Source organism: Abramis brama (genome assembly GCF_963993115.1).
Source record: "Abramis brama genome assembly, chromosome: 7".
Classification (NCBI taxonomy): domain Eukaryota; kingdom Metazoa; phylum Chordata; class Actinopteri; order Cypriniformes; family Leuciscidae; genus Abramis; species Abramis brama.
Window position 1 is genome coordinate 992,101 of NC_139969.1, and position 17,500 is coordinate 1,009,600.

Below are 17,500 nucleotides of genomic sequence, written 5' to 3' on the forward strand. Positions count from 1 at the left end.
ACTCTCACTCACTCTCACTCACTCACTCACTCACACATGAACACACTCACTCACTCACTCACTCACACTCACTCTCACTCACTCACACATGAACACACTCACTCACACATGAACACACTCACTCACACTCACTCATTCACACTCACACTCACTCTCATTCACTCACTCACTCACACTCTCACACATGAACACACTCACACTCACTCACTCACTCACACATGAACACACTCACTCACACTCTCACACATGAACACTCACTCACACTCACACTCACTCACACTCACTCACTCTCACTCACTCTCACTCACTCTCACTCACTCACTCTCACTCACTCTCACTCACTCACACATGAACACACTCACTCACTCACTCACTCACACTCACTCTCACTCACTCTCACTCACTCTCACTCACTCTCACTCACTCTCACTCACTCACACATGAACACACTCACTCACTCACTCACTCACACTCACTCACTCACACTCACTCACTCACACACTCACTCACACACTCACACACTCACTCACACACTCACTCACACACTCACTCACACACTCACTCACACACTCACTCACACACTCACTCACACACTCACTCACACACTCACTCACACACTCACTCTCACACTCACTCTCACACTCACTCTCACACTCACTCTCACACTCACTCACTCACACTCACTCTCACTCACTCACACTCACTCACTCTCACACTCACTCACACATGAACACACTCACTCACACACTCACTCACACACTCACTCACTCACACATGAACACATGAACACATGAACACACTCACTCATTCACACTCACACGAACACTCACACGAACACTCACACGAACACTCACACGAACACTCACACGAACACTCACACACACTCACACTCACACTCACACGCATGAACACACTCACTCACTCACACTCACACTCTCACACATGAACACACTCACTCACTCACACATGAACACACACACTCACTCACTCACTCACACAAACACACACCGGATTGTTACCGTGAGCACTCCAAAATACCGCGAATAATTCCTTTTTATGAATGCATGCAAAAGAAGATATTATGAAGAATGTTGGGAACAAAATAGTTTTGGTTACCATTGACTTCCATTGTATGAACACTGAGACGTGAAGTCCTGCAGGTTTGAACAACATGAGGGTGAATAAATGATGACAGAATGATTATTCATCTCAGCGTGATTTCATTTTAACTAATAACCACACAAACATGAGCTCATCCGCAGCATTTGTTCCTGAAGCGTCGCCGTATGATGTGCGGCTCACACACACACACACACACACACACACACACACGTGTTGTTTAGCCGTGAGTAAGACCTGCTGTTGTTTTTGTCAGGATAAAAGTCAGACGTGACAGTCATTAGAGACACGTTCTGTTCTCTCATACACACTCCACCTGTGGGTCACATGACCAAACGCAAGCCAAGAACCTGCACGTCAAAGCCAGAAACACACGTACACGAACGCTCGATGAACACACTGAAAGATTGCAGCCTTCAGAATTATTCAGGATTATCCAAAAAGAACAAATGTAGGGGTGGAGACTCACTTCTAGGCATCAGATGCTGATTGGATGTTGAGATGTGGGCGTGGCATTCAAACTCTGAATGTGAACATCCAGAAAGAAAGGGGCAGGGTTTAAACGCACTAAATGATTGGAGGATTCCAGCATACGTCAAAAAGAACACCGAGGGCCCTATTTTAACGATCTAAAACGCAAGTCTTGGGCGCTGTTGCTATTATACCAGCGGGATAAATGACTCTTGCGCCCGACGCAAATCTAAAACGGGTTGGTCTGAAGTCGCTTCATTACTCATAGGTGTGGTTTGGGCGTAACGTGAAAAACCAATCAGAGCGTCATCTCACATTCCCTTTAAGAGCAGGCGCGCTTGTTCCATGGCGGATTGCTATTATAACGGCGGATTTGCCAGACGCGGTTCACAGCCGAGGAGACCGACGTTCTCGTCAGGGCCGTAAAACACAGAGAAGTGACATTGGGGATGGAGAAACACACCCAGATTAGCTTCGGTTAAACAGGCGTATGATAATTTGGGTAAATGTGTAAGCTAGATTTATGCCTATTTCTTCACATCTTCATGGACACAACAATGATTTCCCTCGTGTGGAATATTGTTCCTTGTAATAATGTATGGTTTTCTAAAAATGGGAACTGCTGCATCTGTGTAGATGAGAGAAGCAAAGTGTGTGTGTGTTGTGCACACGCTACGCCAAGTATGCGCCCTTAAAATAGCATCTGAATAACGCGCCGCTGACTTTAGACGAGGTTTCTCCTGTCAGTGGCGGAATTGTTTTCTGAAACTGCAAAATAGCACCAGGGAACGTTTGCGCTGGAACACGCCTCCTCTTTTCGCTGAACCGCCCCCGGGAGCGCAAGTTCATTCCCTAATTTACCGACGTGCGTCTGTGGAGGGAAAAGTCCGCTGTGCGCGGGTGCAAAATAGGAATTATACATGCATCGGTGTACAAAGTCAATTGTGCTGGGTGCAAGATAGGGCCCTGGGTCTCAATCGCTATAATAACAGCGTGGATTATTCGTACAAAATAGTAAAAAAAAAAGACCTTTCTCTTGATGTGATGAAATACTTAAGATTAAATATAATAATATATAAGTTTAAATATGGATCATTTTAATTAATCTACTTATTATTTAACGCCATATTCACATCAAAGGCTATATTCATGGCAAACTCAAGAGTAAATAAAATTGAAAATACTCATAATAACAATAATATTTCCATGAATTGCATTCAATAATTAACAAATAGAGCAAAAAATAAAATAAATAAAAATAACAATAATAACAGCAATAATAAAAATAACAGTTATATAAAATTTAAATAAAAACATAAAAAATAATGTACTTTCGGAATAAAAATGTTGCCTAAATATATTTAAAGTGGTACATTCCAAATAAATGTGCTTTACGGTCAAGGAAGAAAATCAAATAAAGGCAATTCTTCCCTTTTCAATAATTATACATACACACACACACACACACACACACATATATATACACATATATATATATATATATATATATATATATATATGTATAGACATTTCGTACCGGTAGAACTGGTATAGAACTGGTATAGACATTTTATCTGGTATGATTCTGGATAAATTGAGAATCCCAATTTTTTTGTTTTAAATAGAGATCACGGTTTTCCCACGATGCTGAACACACAACTAAACAAAATAACATGTAATTTACCAGAGGTTTGCTGCAGTCTATTTAAAATGTTTAATTAATCTGAATGAATTATTTTAAACAGAACGCAGATTTAAATAAGTGATTTTATGAATGATATAATAGATACAGGCGAATCATTGTCATTTAGGAATAAGATCGTGTATGTGTTTGAATCGAGATCGCCATCTTTTAACGATTAATCGTACCGGTGATAAATGACAAACTCAGTCTGCATAAACTCCGCCCCTTCAAGCTGACGCTCATCTGCATACATGCATGAGAGCCACGCCCACATCTAAACATCCAATCAACAACTGACACATGCAAACAAGTCTCCGCCCTATTTATTTTTTGAAACGTTACACTCAGATGTATGTTGCATTATAGAAGAAAAGATTTTTTTAAAATTAGAATTGATTTTAGTGTAAAGTTGTTGTGCATGAAGGCATTCATATGCATGTGTCACTGTTTTAAAGACTCAGCATGAATGACTCACTTATAATGTCTCCGCGCGTGAAACTTTAACATTACATGAAAAATAAGACATGGGCTACTTTAGGCTTTTAATCAGAACTTCTGACGTGCAGTCTGAAGCTTTTCTTCTCCTCGAGCACATTTGATGTGTTGGCCGTCGAGTCGAGCGGCAGTAATCAGACTTTGAGTGACGCCTCAAACTTACGAGCGAGTCTTCTGGTGAATTAAAGCACCAGTAGGTGTCAGTCAGACGGACTCCTGCGGCACACAACGCCATCAATCATCACACTATTGGAAGACCTGAACGCGTGTTATATTTATACGGATTACCCAGTGCTAATCGATGATAGCTGGAGCTCTGTGTGTGTGTGTGTGTGTGTGTGTGTGTGTGTGTGTGTGTGTGTGTGTGTGTGTGGAGACGAGAGATGCTTATAAATCACACGGATGCTAAAGAGCTCGACTCTCCTCTGACGCCAATACACACACACACACACACACACCCACACACACACACCCACACACACACACACACACACACACAGACTCAGTCAAATCACTAATAAAACATTCGTTTTTTTTAGATAATCATGGTGAAAATCCAGCTTTTAATGTTGTTTGTGTGTCTATGTGGTGTTTTTAATGCGCTTTAAGACAAACCATGTGTAAATTCATAAGTCGACTCCATTGCTGAGTATTTTCTCCTTAAAACTGCAGTGAACCAAAGACAGTCTCAAAAACACGCTTTGAAATCGCTGGTGTTTCTGACGTCACAAACTACCTTGTAACCAATCAGATCAACGTGTGATCGTCAACCAGTGGATCTCTGAGCTGAGTGAGTGAGTGGAGGCGGGGCTCATTTGCATATTCATAGAACCACGCATACTAAATGAGGCGAGGGTGTTGAGTTACAGTCAAGATATTTTAAGGCATGAAGACATTTTTTCAAGGAAAAAAACACTTAAATATGTCATTTTGGTGATCAAAGATGAGTTTTAAGGGATACAATTATTGACTACAGGGGAACTTTAATGTGTTTTTCTGAATGTTCTCTGAGAGTTCAAAATGTGCGGTTTATGAAATGTTTTTCAAACATTAGGGGAACATTCAATTTTGCAAAAATTAGAGGAATGTTACTTCTGAATGTACAAACTGTAACATTTAAATTTAACAAACACCCAACTAAAACGTTTCATGCATAATTAGTGCAAACCCTTGAGAACATTATTAAAGACTAGGTAACTCTGAACGAACGTTGTACTTCTTGTTGTACTTACTTGTTTATATCGAGAGAACATATTGGGAACGTTCCCTGTTTGCTGGGTTAGTAATATAGTATATGAATCATCAGTTTTGGGACATGTACATTAGTTAGTATATCAGTACCATGGTATAATCATCTGATATCAACACTGGTGCTACCAAAATCAGCTCTGGCTTACGGAGCGGGTCGGAGAACAGCATATTAATGAATATAAAGGTGGCTATTTATGTTTTTATAAAGCATACACTGCTCAGGGATGTACGTTACAGTGTTTAAACTGTGTGTTTCAGGCAAAGCCATCGGTGAGGATCAGATGAACAGCAGCACAGCTGTGATGAGAATTGATGTACGTACAGTATATGCATATGTACAGTCGCTATAAGTGAGCCATGCTGCCTCCTACAGGCCAACAGAGGAACTGCAACACACCTCCACATATACAGTACATACAGTCAAAAACACATTGGATATAAACTTGAAACATTTTTGCATGTATGCAATCACTAACTGACATGTTCTGGGGTTCAAATGGGGTTTAAATGTCAAAAACACTGATCAAGCTCACTGAATCTGTGAGGGAAAAAACAATCTCATGAAAAATAGATGCGATTTAAATATAAAGAGCAACTAGTCATTATTCCACATAAACTAACGGAAAAATACAAGCCTACTCAAACTGACACACCATTATCAATGCATTCATTCACATATCGATTTAAACGCCACTAATGCGCCCTATTACACGGGGAAATCTATTGTTCAGAGATAAAGCGACCCTGTTACAGTCCGTTCCGCGTGCCCTCGGGCTCCTGGAGAAACACATCTGAGTTACACTTGAACTGATGCATCCGAAAATGAGTCTGGATCTTACAACAGTCCATTTGCCACCATCTAAACCAAACACAATAAGAGCCCCGTTTCATGAGAACGCACGGAAAAGAAAACGCAATACACACACGTTTTACTTCACACTGTATGCATTGCATATCATGATGATTAAGTTTTGATTGACAGGTCACATCTCAGACTAAACGCCATGTAAAAAGCGTGTAAAAACTTTGAACAAACATGATAATCAGGGAAGCACAGCAATGCCTTCGGTCAGTTCCAGAGAGCCACCTTACATCCATTAATAAATCAATCGAATGAACTAATGTGTTTCATTAGACAGAAATCCATAAAGAGTAACGCATTAGAAATCATCAGGTCAGATTCCCACAGAAACAGTGTTTATCTCTCCAAGCTGGAGATCATCATTAAAGTTTTTGATGTTCATACATCAGTGTTTGTTTATTCCTGGGCTTGTGAAAAAATAAATAAAAAAAAATAAAAAAAAATAATAATATATATATATATATATATATATATATATATATATATATATATATATATAAAAGGCTGCAGTCATTTTGGAAATCTGAACACACTTTGAGTCCGAAAATGCAGGGTTGTTTTAACCCAACTTTGGGTCAAATATGGACAAACCCAGCCATTGGGTTAAATTTTAAAATTAAATTTGTAACCCAACGTTTGGATTTGTCCATATTTGACCCAAAATTGGGTTAAAACAACCCAGCATTTTTTAGAGTGCATGTTCCGAACATCTCCCGCGACACACCGCGACTCTGACACTCACAGGACCCGGTGTTTCTAACCCAGAACACGGAGCCTGTCGTTAGCATTCCTCCGGTGCTGATCAAACTTTACGCGCCACTCCAAAACAAACGCTAATAATTGTCGACACACTGTCGCGCTCTCGGCAACGCCAAGTTTAGCAGACACACCAGCGAATCCCAACTCCTGAATCTGAGGAGCTCTTACCTTTGAACACCTGCGCTCGCGCGGACACCAGCACCCCGATCACCGTGAAGACGCACGCGAAAAGTTTGTCCATCGTGTCGGTGTGTGTTCCGTGAGCCCGGTCCTGGGGGTGTGTGTTCCGTGAGCCCGGTCCTGATGGTGTGTGTTCCGTGAGCCCGGGCGCCCGCGGGCCGAACTCGTTCTGGGAAAGGCTCTCGGTTGGTTTCAGGCTCTTGTGGAACTGTTTCTCCAGCTCTCCCGGAGACGCGCGGCGCGTGAGTGTGTGTGTGTGTGTGTGAGAGAGAGAGAGTTGTAGATTAGTTCCCCGGTAGAGGGTGTGCGGGAGCTTTGACTGTTTCTCTGGTGTCGTGCTTCATCTCCTCCCACTGATACAGCTGGACACTGAGACGACTCTATCTATCTATCTATCTATCTATCTATCTATCTATCTATCTATCTATATATCTATCTATCTGTGTGTCTTCATTGCAGCTTGTAAAGAAATGCACACTCAGACTCACACACACACTCACTCACACACTCAGACTCGCACACATACTCACTCACACACTCAGACTCACTCACACACATACACACACACTCAAAATTACACACAAACACACACTCACACTCTCTCTCTCTCACACACACACACACACACACACTCGCACTCACACAAACACACTCAGACTCACACACACAGACTCACACTCACACACACAAACACACACACACTCTCTCACACACACACACACACACACACACACTCAGACTCTCACACACACTCAGACTCACACACACACACACACACACTAACACACACACACTCACTCACACACACACACACACACACACACACACACACACTCTCTCTCTCACACACACACACACACTCAGACTCACACACACACACTCACACTCAGACTCACTCACACACACTCACACTCAGACTCACACACACACTCAGTGTTGGTGTTTCCGCACGAGGGGTTTGAAGGTTCCGGTATAATTGGTATCAGGGGAGAAACTAAATGTTGGACTGGAATCAGATCGTGTCATTGTGGCAAAAACAAACAATGTCGCTCTATAAAGTGAGTCAACAATAGAGATCCGGGCGGACAGAAGCAGGAATGATGGGGTGTAACTGCCATAAAACAAGCCAATAAAAACTACTGATACAAAACTGCAAAAAAAACAGAGACTAATGTGCAATCATGAATCCCTTCAACTGAGAACAGCCTCAAATACGCTATGACTGATATAGGAAATAAAAATGCAATCTTCCCTCGGATCCAGCAGCGACTGTAATGGCATTTTCTTTTATGAGATTAAGCGACAATAATCCTGAGACGTTATTAAGATAATACTCCCGAGTTACCGTGACAGGATCAGCGCGATCGCGAGACTTTCATGTAAAACTCACAAACAAGCGGCGTCAGTGATAAAGACTTTACAAGCGATTACACACTTTATTCTCTGTTCAGCAAAACAAAGAAACAAAAACACACACATTAATAAGTGTTGTGGTGAAATGTCAGCTTGTGATTGGCAGCTTTCCTGGTCGCTTGACGAGGCGTCATAACGGTGAATGTCACACTCATAGTAACTGCTGCGCCGTAAAGCTGTTCAAGAGACACTCGAATCACTCGTAAACAAATGTTTTACAGAGCCCATATTAATTTCATGTTTTATGATCATGCTTGAATGTTGATTATTCTCCTCATATTCTAAATGTTGCGGCTCCTCTCTTCCCAGTCTGTCAGTAACGCTCTGTTCACTTCCTGTCTCTATGAAGCCCCTCCTTCTGAAAAGCACACTGTGCTCTGATTGGTCGGCTGGAGCAGTGTGTTGTGATTGGTCGAGTGCTTCGAGTGTGTTTGGGAAATGTCCCGCCCCTTTCCATAACCGCCAGTTTAACACACTACTAACTAACTCAACCAGGCCCCGCCCCTTTATTCTGCACATGAATTATTATAATGAGGAATATTGTGACGTGTTCGTTCCCGGAAGAAACTCAAGACTACAATGGAGGCGTTTCAGGAATTCAGGAACACTGACTCTGATATATAGCTTTCAGTTCAATGTTTATTTGCAATTTCCTAAAATGATTTTTAGAAACATAGAATCATATACACTATTAAAAATAAAACTTCTTTATTAGCATTGATGGTTCCATTATGAATCTTTAACATCCACAGGAAGGTTCTTTAAAAGGTTCTTTCACTGAAAAGAACACAAAATGGTTCCCAAAATGAAACCCGCCATATTGCAAGCTTTATTTTTAAATAAAAAGTTTCCCTGTAGTCCATAATTGTATCCCTTTGATCACCAAAATTACATATTTAAGCGTTTTTTTCCCTTAAAAAAAGTCTTCATGCCTTAAAATATCTTGAATGTAACTCGACACCCTTGCCTCAATTAGTATGCGTGGTTCTATGAATATGCAAATGAGCCCCGCCTCCACTCACTCACTCAGCTCAGAGATCCACTGGTTGACGATCACACGTTGATCTGATTGGTTACAAGGTAGTTTGTGACGTCAGAAACGTCTTTGGTTCACTGCAGTTTTAAGGAGGAAATACTCAGCAATGGTGTCGACTTATGAATTTACACATGGTTTGTCTTAAAGCACATTAAAAACACCACATAGACACATAAACAACATTAAAAGCTGGATTTTCACCACAGGGGGACTTTAAGAGTTCACATCGTACATTAACTTGATTGAATCCTTAAAATATGTCCTGCTAATTAGCTTTCCTGAGGCTAACTCGACTCGACTCCACTGACCTTCCTCAGAGCTCTCAGCATCATTACTTGATTAGCTGATTGGCGGACATGTTTAATATTTTGTTATCGTGTCGCACTGATTAAATATGCCATAATGACCTTGGCTATGATGACGGACGGGTCAAGTTGAGACTCGAGAGCGGACTCGCTTCTGCTGTCTGAGCTCAAACTCAAGCAGATTTATCTGATGTAGTTCTGATGTCTCGCCCATAGAGGGCGCTGTTGTTCCTCAAACACACTGCAAAAAAACATTTTCTTACTCAGTATTTTTGTCTTGTTTCCAGTCTAAATAACTAAAAATTCTTAAATCAAGAAGTATTAGATGAGTATAATGCCATACGATTTGTCTCGTCTCTTAAAAAATGATTTAATTCCAGTGCATGAATAACCAGAAGGTTATTTGGACACGCAAAAATATCTAAATGTTTTCTATGCGAGGTGAATTTGATTTATATTTACATATCTTGTGTAGTTTTATACTGCAAAAATCATTTCAATTCATTCTCCAGTGCATGAATACAGTACAGCCGTCCCAAAACATTATTTAGACACATAAATCACGCTTATAAATATCTTAATGTTATTGGATCAAACAACAAGTGGTCAGAGCAAGTGTGGTTTATTTTAAAGTACAGTAATGTAATCCCTAATGTGACAACTGTAGGATAAATGTACACACCCTAACTTATATTAGTTATATATAGATATATGTATGTAAATATAGATTAGACATTTACCATTTTCCTCCATAGTAGCCTACTTTAGTTAACACATGACACATGTATTTCTATTTGTTTGTTTTGCTGGTCTTGTTTTATTTTTTATTTATTTTTTATTTTTCATTTTATTCTATTTGGGGTTTTTTTTAGTATTATTATTATTATTATTATTTCTATGGTTTGTAGGCACTGTTGTATACCACAATTCTTCTTAATTTCTAAAATAAAAAAAGAGCAAGAATGCAATGACGTTCAGGTGTTTTTAAGATATATATGCAGATATTTTAGATATATGTATGTAAATATACATATGAAATGTATCGTTTTCCTCCATAGTACTATAATTAACGTATTGCACACACATTTTTACTTAATTCAATCTAATTTTAATTAATTTCTAATTTAATTTAATTTATTTATTTTATTTATTTATATGATTTGTAGGCCAATTTATTCTGTATTTTTTATTTCATTGTATTTTTATATTTATTCATATTTTATTTGGTATTTCTATGGTCTGTAGGCACTATTGTATATATAAATTATACAATTTATTCTATATGTTTTTTTATTTTATTGTAATATTTTTATATGGTTTGTATGCACTGTTGTACACCACAATGTTGCTGTTGACATAAAATAAAACTAAGTTAGGAAGAAGAAACATCTGAATATCATTCAGTTCTTGCTCTAAGCGCTCAACTTTCCAAGCCCAGTGTAAATGCTTTATCTTCATCAGAACTGTGTCATCTGAAGTTTTCCTACTGCTATTTTAATCATAACCACATTCACTGAGCACTGGATGTTTTTCAATCAAAACGAAGCGTTTATTGTTTAATTAAAGCAGTCTGACTATTAAAACCCCTCTGGAGACGAGTCAATCTCTGTGACAGGAACAACAATCAGCGGTTATGGAAACAATGTAGACAAGCATGCTTATAATAACCGTGGCTCAGTCCAGATCATATTCACCACTGCATCTGTCAGCATAAGAGTGATGAAGAGCCATAACAGAAGAGTCATAAATCACACATAACCACTGCGTGTCTCATGCAGATCTGGATGTTTGATGGCATTTCTTTATTTTGCCTTTGTTGTTTTTGTTGACAGATGAAAGATTTTATTTCTGGTTGTATTTACAGTCCATGATAACAATGCATTTAGTTAATAATACACTTAGAAGTGGAAGCATCTCTGTTTATGTGTTTACATTTGTATATTATGACGACAGGCATTAGTTAATGTTCAAATATGACTGTCTAAAAGTTGTGCTGCATAAAACAAATTCATTATTAAATAAGGTTTACTGAAAGAGTCTCTTCTGCTCACCAAAGCTGCATTTATTTGATCTAAAATGCAGTAAAAAAAATGTGAAATATTATTCTAATGTAAATCATCTGTTTTCTATGTGAATATATAGTAAAGTGTAATTTATTCCTGTGATCAAAGCTGAATTTTCAGCATCATTACTCCAGTCTTCAGTGTCACATGATCCTTCAGAAATCACTCTAATATGATGATTTGATGATCAAGAAACATTTATGATTATTATCAGTGTTGAAAACAGCTTCATATTTTTGTGGAAACTGTCAGGATTCTTTGACGAATAGAAAGTTCAAAAGAACCGCATTTATTTGAAACAGAATCTTTTGTAACATTATAAATGTCTTTACTGTCACTTTTAATCAATGTAATGCATCTTAGCTGAATATAAAGTATTTCTTTTTTTAACTTTTGAACTGAAGCAAATCATCATATTAGAATGATTTCTGAAGGATCATGTGACCAAGGCTCAATCTTTCTGCTTCTCAAGTAATTGTGCGTAGTTTTATACTGCAAAAATCATTTCAATTCATTCTCCAGTGCATGAATACAGTACAGCCGTCCCAAAACGATATTTGGACACATAAATCACACTTATAAATATCTTAACGTTATTGGATCAAACAACAAATGGTCAAAGCAAGTGTGGTTTATTTTAAAGTACAGTAATGTAATCCGTTAATGTGACAACTGTAGGATAAATGTACTGTACACACCCTAACTTATATGACTGTGTGTGTGTGTGTGTGTGTGTGTGTGTGTGTGTGTGTGTGTGTGTGTGTGAGTGTGTGTGTGTGTGTGTGTGTGTGTGTGTGTGTGTGTGTGTGTGTGTGTGTGTGTGTGTGTGTGACAGGCAAGGTTAGAAACACAGAGACTAAGACTCAAAGCTTATAGACGTCAGGAATAGCGCTGACGAGTGAACGACAGACTGAGACTTTATCATGAGCTTCAATCAAGAGCGCAATAAAAACTAATTATGATTGTCTTTTTTACGGTCTCGTCTCACAGCAATGATGCTCTTCCTCAGTGTTTCTGTCTCGTTCTCCAGCACAAATATCTAAACATTCTTAAATCAAGATACATTTACTGGAGAAGAAGCAAAATTACTGAAGATATTAAGTAAAAAATTTATGAAAATTAAGTGAGTTTATGTTTAAAACAAGAACAAATATCTGCCAATGCAGTCAGAAAAATAATTTTAATTCAAAGGGAAAACAATGTTATTTTTCTGACTCCATTTGACACCATTAATATGTCTCTCTGCGTCATTATTATTATTATTATTTCAAACAGTAAAACAATAAGTGACATTTGCACAAATAAAAAAAAAAATCAACTTTTGTACAGTAAATTTAAAAGTCTTTTTTAATGTCATTTTCAACAACAATGAAAACACACGTATAATATGACATCACTGAAAAAAAAAATTGGTGTAGGATTTATTTTGAAACAATTTTCACACAAAAAAAATGCTAGTATATTTCACAAACAATTACAAAGAAACGGCAAGTAACACATTGAATTAAACATGGAATTTTGAAGTAGAAAAACTGAAATAGTATTTTCTTGTAAAACGTACTTCAATAATCTTTTAGGTTCAAAAAAATAATTTTTTACAGTGCACTGAAAAAAAGATTGCGGTAGGATTTACTTTGTAACAATTTCCACTCAGAAATTGTTACTAAATTTCACAAATAATAAAGAAACTGCTGAACAAATAAGCTTCCTAGTGTTTCTGTCTCGTTCTCCAGCACAAATATCTAAACATTCTTAAATCAAGATTCATTTACTGGAGAAGAAGCAAAATGACTGAAGATATTAAGTTATTTTATGAAAAATGTCTCAAAATTAAGGGAGTTTTTCCTATATAAAAAAAAAAAGACCAACTGCAAAATGAGTAAAGACACTTGTAATGTGACGTAACTGCTTATTACGTTTGACCAATAGGTGGCGCCGACACCAAATTGATGTGGTCTGATTATGGCAATATTGGTATCTATGTTCTCGGCATGACCCAAATAATCTATTAAGACCAGTTTCATTACAATAAGCCAAATTAATCAACATTTATTTGCATTATTTGAAATTTAATTTTATGTTTCAACCACAAGGTGGCACTGTCTCAAAACTTTTTGAGTATATTCAGGGCATGGTGCCGATGACAGAGTTTAGTTAACGATACGTCAATGTGTTCATATAATATAGCATTTTACGCTGCATTTTAATAATATAGCATTTTATGTCAGCCATATTTTACGATTAAAAATGGCTGATGCCCAAAATAGCCAATATGAGTATCTTTTGATTCGGTATTCTGCACCGAATCTAAATAGACCAGTTTTGTTCAGAATCAAAAATATGGAATTTTTTCATATCTCCTGCCCACTAGGTGGCACTGTACTGAAACTATGCAGATACCCTCAGGTCATGGTTGTGAAAACACACACCAAGTTTGGTCTGAATACGGTTAAGTGTTTCAGAGATATAGCCTCACGTCCAATATGGTATGCTCTTCATAGAATTCGTTAGCAAGTTTTTCAAAAACGGTTCGCCAATTAACTTGAATTCAGGTTTTTGTGTTGACATGGTCTGAAGAAATTTTTCATGACAGAAAATTATGTCATATGATTTAATTTAATCGTCTTGAGGCAAAAAATCAGAAGGGGGAAAAACTGTGTTACTAGCCCTTATGGTTCAAAAGTTATTAGCATAAACGTGAATGCAGCTTTGAACAGATGGTGGCGCTAGATAGCTAGGAGTTAGAGACTCCAAAATTGGTGCGTTTAATGGTCAGACTGTCATCTATCAGTGTGCCAAATTCCACAGCTCTATGGGCTTCTCTAGACTCTAAAGTGGAAGATGAAGAACACTAATGAATACAATAGGTGCCTGAGCACCAATATCTGCCAATAAAAATAATCTTGCTTTCCATTGAAATTAAGCTTATTTTACTGATATCTTTTCTTGTTTTAAGCAAATACTCACTTAAGTTTACTCATTTTGCTTCTCCAATGAATTCACCTTGATTTAAGAATGTTTAGATCTTTGAAATGAAAAACTGCAGAAAATCACTATAGAAAGACTGAAAAAGTATTTTCTTGCAAAAAAAGACCCCAGTAATCCTTACTTTTGTGCGACGCTTCGACTAACAGATTCACCATTTATCTCCATGCAAGTTTGAGGTAACTATAAAGGCCTTTCAGACCTCCTTGCAGAACCTCCTTAATGGTATCAATATCTGCCAATAAAAATAATCTTGTTTTCCCTTTAAATTAAGCATGTTTAGATATTTCCACTGAAAAAACTGAGGATGAAAATCAATAAAAACTGAAAAAGTATATATTTTTTGCAAACCATAACCTAATCCTCCAATTTTACCATTTATCTTCATGCAGGTTTGAGGTAGCTGTAAAGGCCTTTCAGACCTCCTTGCTCCATTAATGGTAACAATATCTGCCAATAAAAATAATCCAACGCTATCTCACAACCAATTCGTACGAGTAAGTAAAAGGTGGCTAATTCGTACGATTTGTCTAAAACCACGTGATGGGTAGGTTTAGGGGCGGGGTCAGGTGTAGGTCATTCGTACAAATTCATTAGAATTGGGCAACTCGTAAAATTCGAATTGCTGTGAGATCAGGTTGAATATTCTTATTTTTCCTTTAAATTAAGCATATTTAGAAATTTGCACTGAAAAACTGAGGAAGAAAATCTCTACAGAAAAATTGAAAAGTTTTTGTTTTGCAAAACATAACCTAGCAATCCCCCAATTTCACCATTTATCTTCATGCAGGTTTGAGGAAACTATAAAGGCCTTTCAGACCTCCTTGCAGAACCTCATTAATGGTACCAATATCTGCCAATAAAAATAATCTTGTTTTCCCTTTAAATTAAGCATGTTTAGATATTTGCACTGGAAAACTGAGGAAGAAAATCACTACAGAAAAACTGAAAAAGTATTTTGTTTTTAACTTAGTAATCCCCCAATGACACCATTTATCTTCATGCAGGTTTGAGGTAGCTATAAAGGCTTTTCAGACCTCCTTGCAGAACCTCTTTGATGGGCTTCAGCAGTGGGTTGTGGATTATATGCAGGCCTTTATCCAGAGGATGGCAAGCGAGCTTCTCCAGGCGTCTCAGCATGTACATCTCATCAGGAACGCTCTGCAGATCGTTGAAGTCCACGTTCAGGAGCTCCAGGCCCGTCAGACGGCACAGCGTCCTGGGAAGCGTGTGGAGCGAGTTCTGCTCCACGATCAGGATCTTGAGGTTCACCAGCTCCTGGATCTTATAATAATAATAACAATAACCTTTATTTTCTATAGCGCCTTTAACTGTACATCTCAAAGCGCTTTACAGAAACAAATAAAACAACAAAATACACCATATAAAATAACGCACAATGAAAAATTAGTTTTAATTCAATTAAAAGCTACCCTAAAAAAATGAGTTTTAAGGTAAGATTTAAAAAACTAAGAGATTTTGCTTGCTTTATCTCTCGATTGGTAAAGATTTCCATAGTTGTGGAGCTATTGAAGAAAAAGCCCTATCTCCCATCAATCATAAGCGAGCTAAAGGAACGATTAAAAGACCAGTTTCAGATGAACAAAGGTCACGCGTTGGAGTATATGGAATTAAACGTTCGGTCAAGTATTGAGGTGCCAACCCAAGTAAAGCCTTGTAAGTTAAAATGAAGGGTGTCTAAATGAAGTGAGTTTTTGCTTAAAATGATCTGCCAATGGGCTGAGAAAAATAATCTTGTTTCCGTTTGAATTAAGTCCATTTTTCTCACCCCACTGTCAGATCATTTTGCTTTTTTAAAATGCATCTTGATTTAAGAATTTTTAGACATTTGGACTGGAAACAAGACCAAAATACTGAGTAAGAAAAGCATTTTTTGCAGTGAAGGCATTACAATAATCAACACAAAAGTGTTAATCAAGCTCTCAGCAACCTTATCTGCGAGGTTCTCCAGTCGGTTGTTGGCCAGATGTAAGAACACGAGGCTCTTCATGCTGTAGACGCAGGCCGGGATGAGCTGGATCCGGTTGTGGCTGAGGTTGAGCTTGGCGAGTTTACGCATGTTGGACAGACTATTGGGAAGCGTGCTGATCTGGTTATTGGCCAAACTCAAGACCTCGAGGTTGGAGCAGTCTCCGAGCTCCTCTGGAACCTCGTTTAACCGGTTCCTGTGCGCGAAAAGCACTCGTAGATTCCTGAGCCGTCCGATCTCAGGCGGGAGCTCGACTAGTTCGTTCCCCCACAGATTAAGAACCACCAGGTTCTCCAGATTCCCAAGGCCTGACGGCACAAGCGACAGAGCGTTTAAGGAGAGATTGAGCTTCTGGAGCTCTTGGAGTTCCCACAGTTCCTCGGGCATCTCCTCCAGACCTCGCATGGCCAGGCTGAGCGTGCTGTAGCCCAAGTGTCTGATTGCATGTTTGCGAATCCGATCAACAGAGGATAAATTTTCAACGCAACTCGTCTTGCGACGCAACGGCCTCTTTGAGTCCTCGGAGTTGCACTTTCGTGCGGCGCTTCTTGGTGCGACTTCGCTGCTCGCATGCTGTTGCTTTGAGATGTTTTGCCTCAAGAGAAACATCTTTCTGATAGATGTCTGATAATCTGATTTGCACGTTCAGTACGTTCTCAAGGTTTAACCCCGACCAATCATGTCAGTCATGCTGCTGATGAAACGCTCTTGTTTGTTCATTTTAGGTCCCGTTTGGAGGTCTGAATCTGTGTCCGGGCCGGGTAAAGATGAGTGTAAATGTGAAGAGCGTTCAGAGTGACGTTTGCACGAGCAGCTGTTATTGTCACTACAGCTGAACTGAAGCCCTTTAATGCAGATAAGCAGTGGAATCACTGCAAAGTCATTAA

At 38.5% G+C, this 17,500-nt stretch overlaps 2 protein-coding genes across 3 annotated transcripts in view; both read right to left on the reverse strand.

The window, feature by feature from the left end:
- Positions 1 to 7,062, reverse strand: part of LOC311087636 (receptor-type tyrosine-protein phosphatase mu) — a 246,722-nt gene extending 239,660 nt beyond the window's left edge. The window contains exon 1 of one of the 2 annotated variants that reach the window (XM_084120986.1): positions 6,810 to 7,062. In XM_084120986.1, coding sequence (XP_083977112.1) covers positions 6,810 to 6,882 — 73 coding nt within the window. In that variant the 5' untranslated portion in view covers positions 6,883 to 7,062. The remainder of the gene's footprint in view (positions 1 to 6,809) is intronic. The other variant, XM_084120985.1, reaches the window with a different exon arrangement.
- A 5,738-nt stretch (positions 7,063 to 12,800) lies between these two features.
- LOC311087607 (uncharacterized protein) lies at positions 12,801 to 17,394 on the reverse strand. Its single transcript, XM_084120945.1, has 2 exons — positions 16,575 to 17,394; positions 12,801 to 15,907 (listed from the first exon to the last, which is right to left on the reverse strand). Exons 1-2 carry the CDS (start codon positions 17,220 to 17,222, stop codon positions 15,623 to 15,625), a joined length of 933 nt encoding a protein of 310 aa, XP_083977071.1. The 5' UTR covers positions 17,223 to 17,394; the 3' UTR covers positions 12,801 to 15,622.
- Between the last annotated feature and the right edge of the window lie 106 nt (positions 17,395 to 17,500).

Excerpts from the sequence above, each read along its gene's own strand:
- LOC311087607 (XM_084120945.1), bottom strand. The coding sequence starts at position 17,222 with ATGTTTCTCTTGAGGCAAAACATCTCAAAGCAACAGCATGCGAGCAGC. Across the intron at positions 15,908-16,574 it reads TGGAGAACCTCGCAGATAAG|ATCCAGGAGCTGGTGAACCT; the intron begins GTTGCTGAGAGC and ends TATTATTATAAG.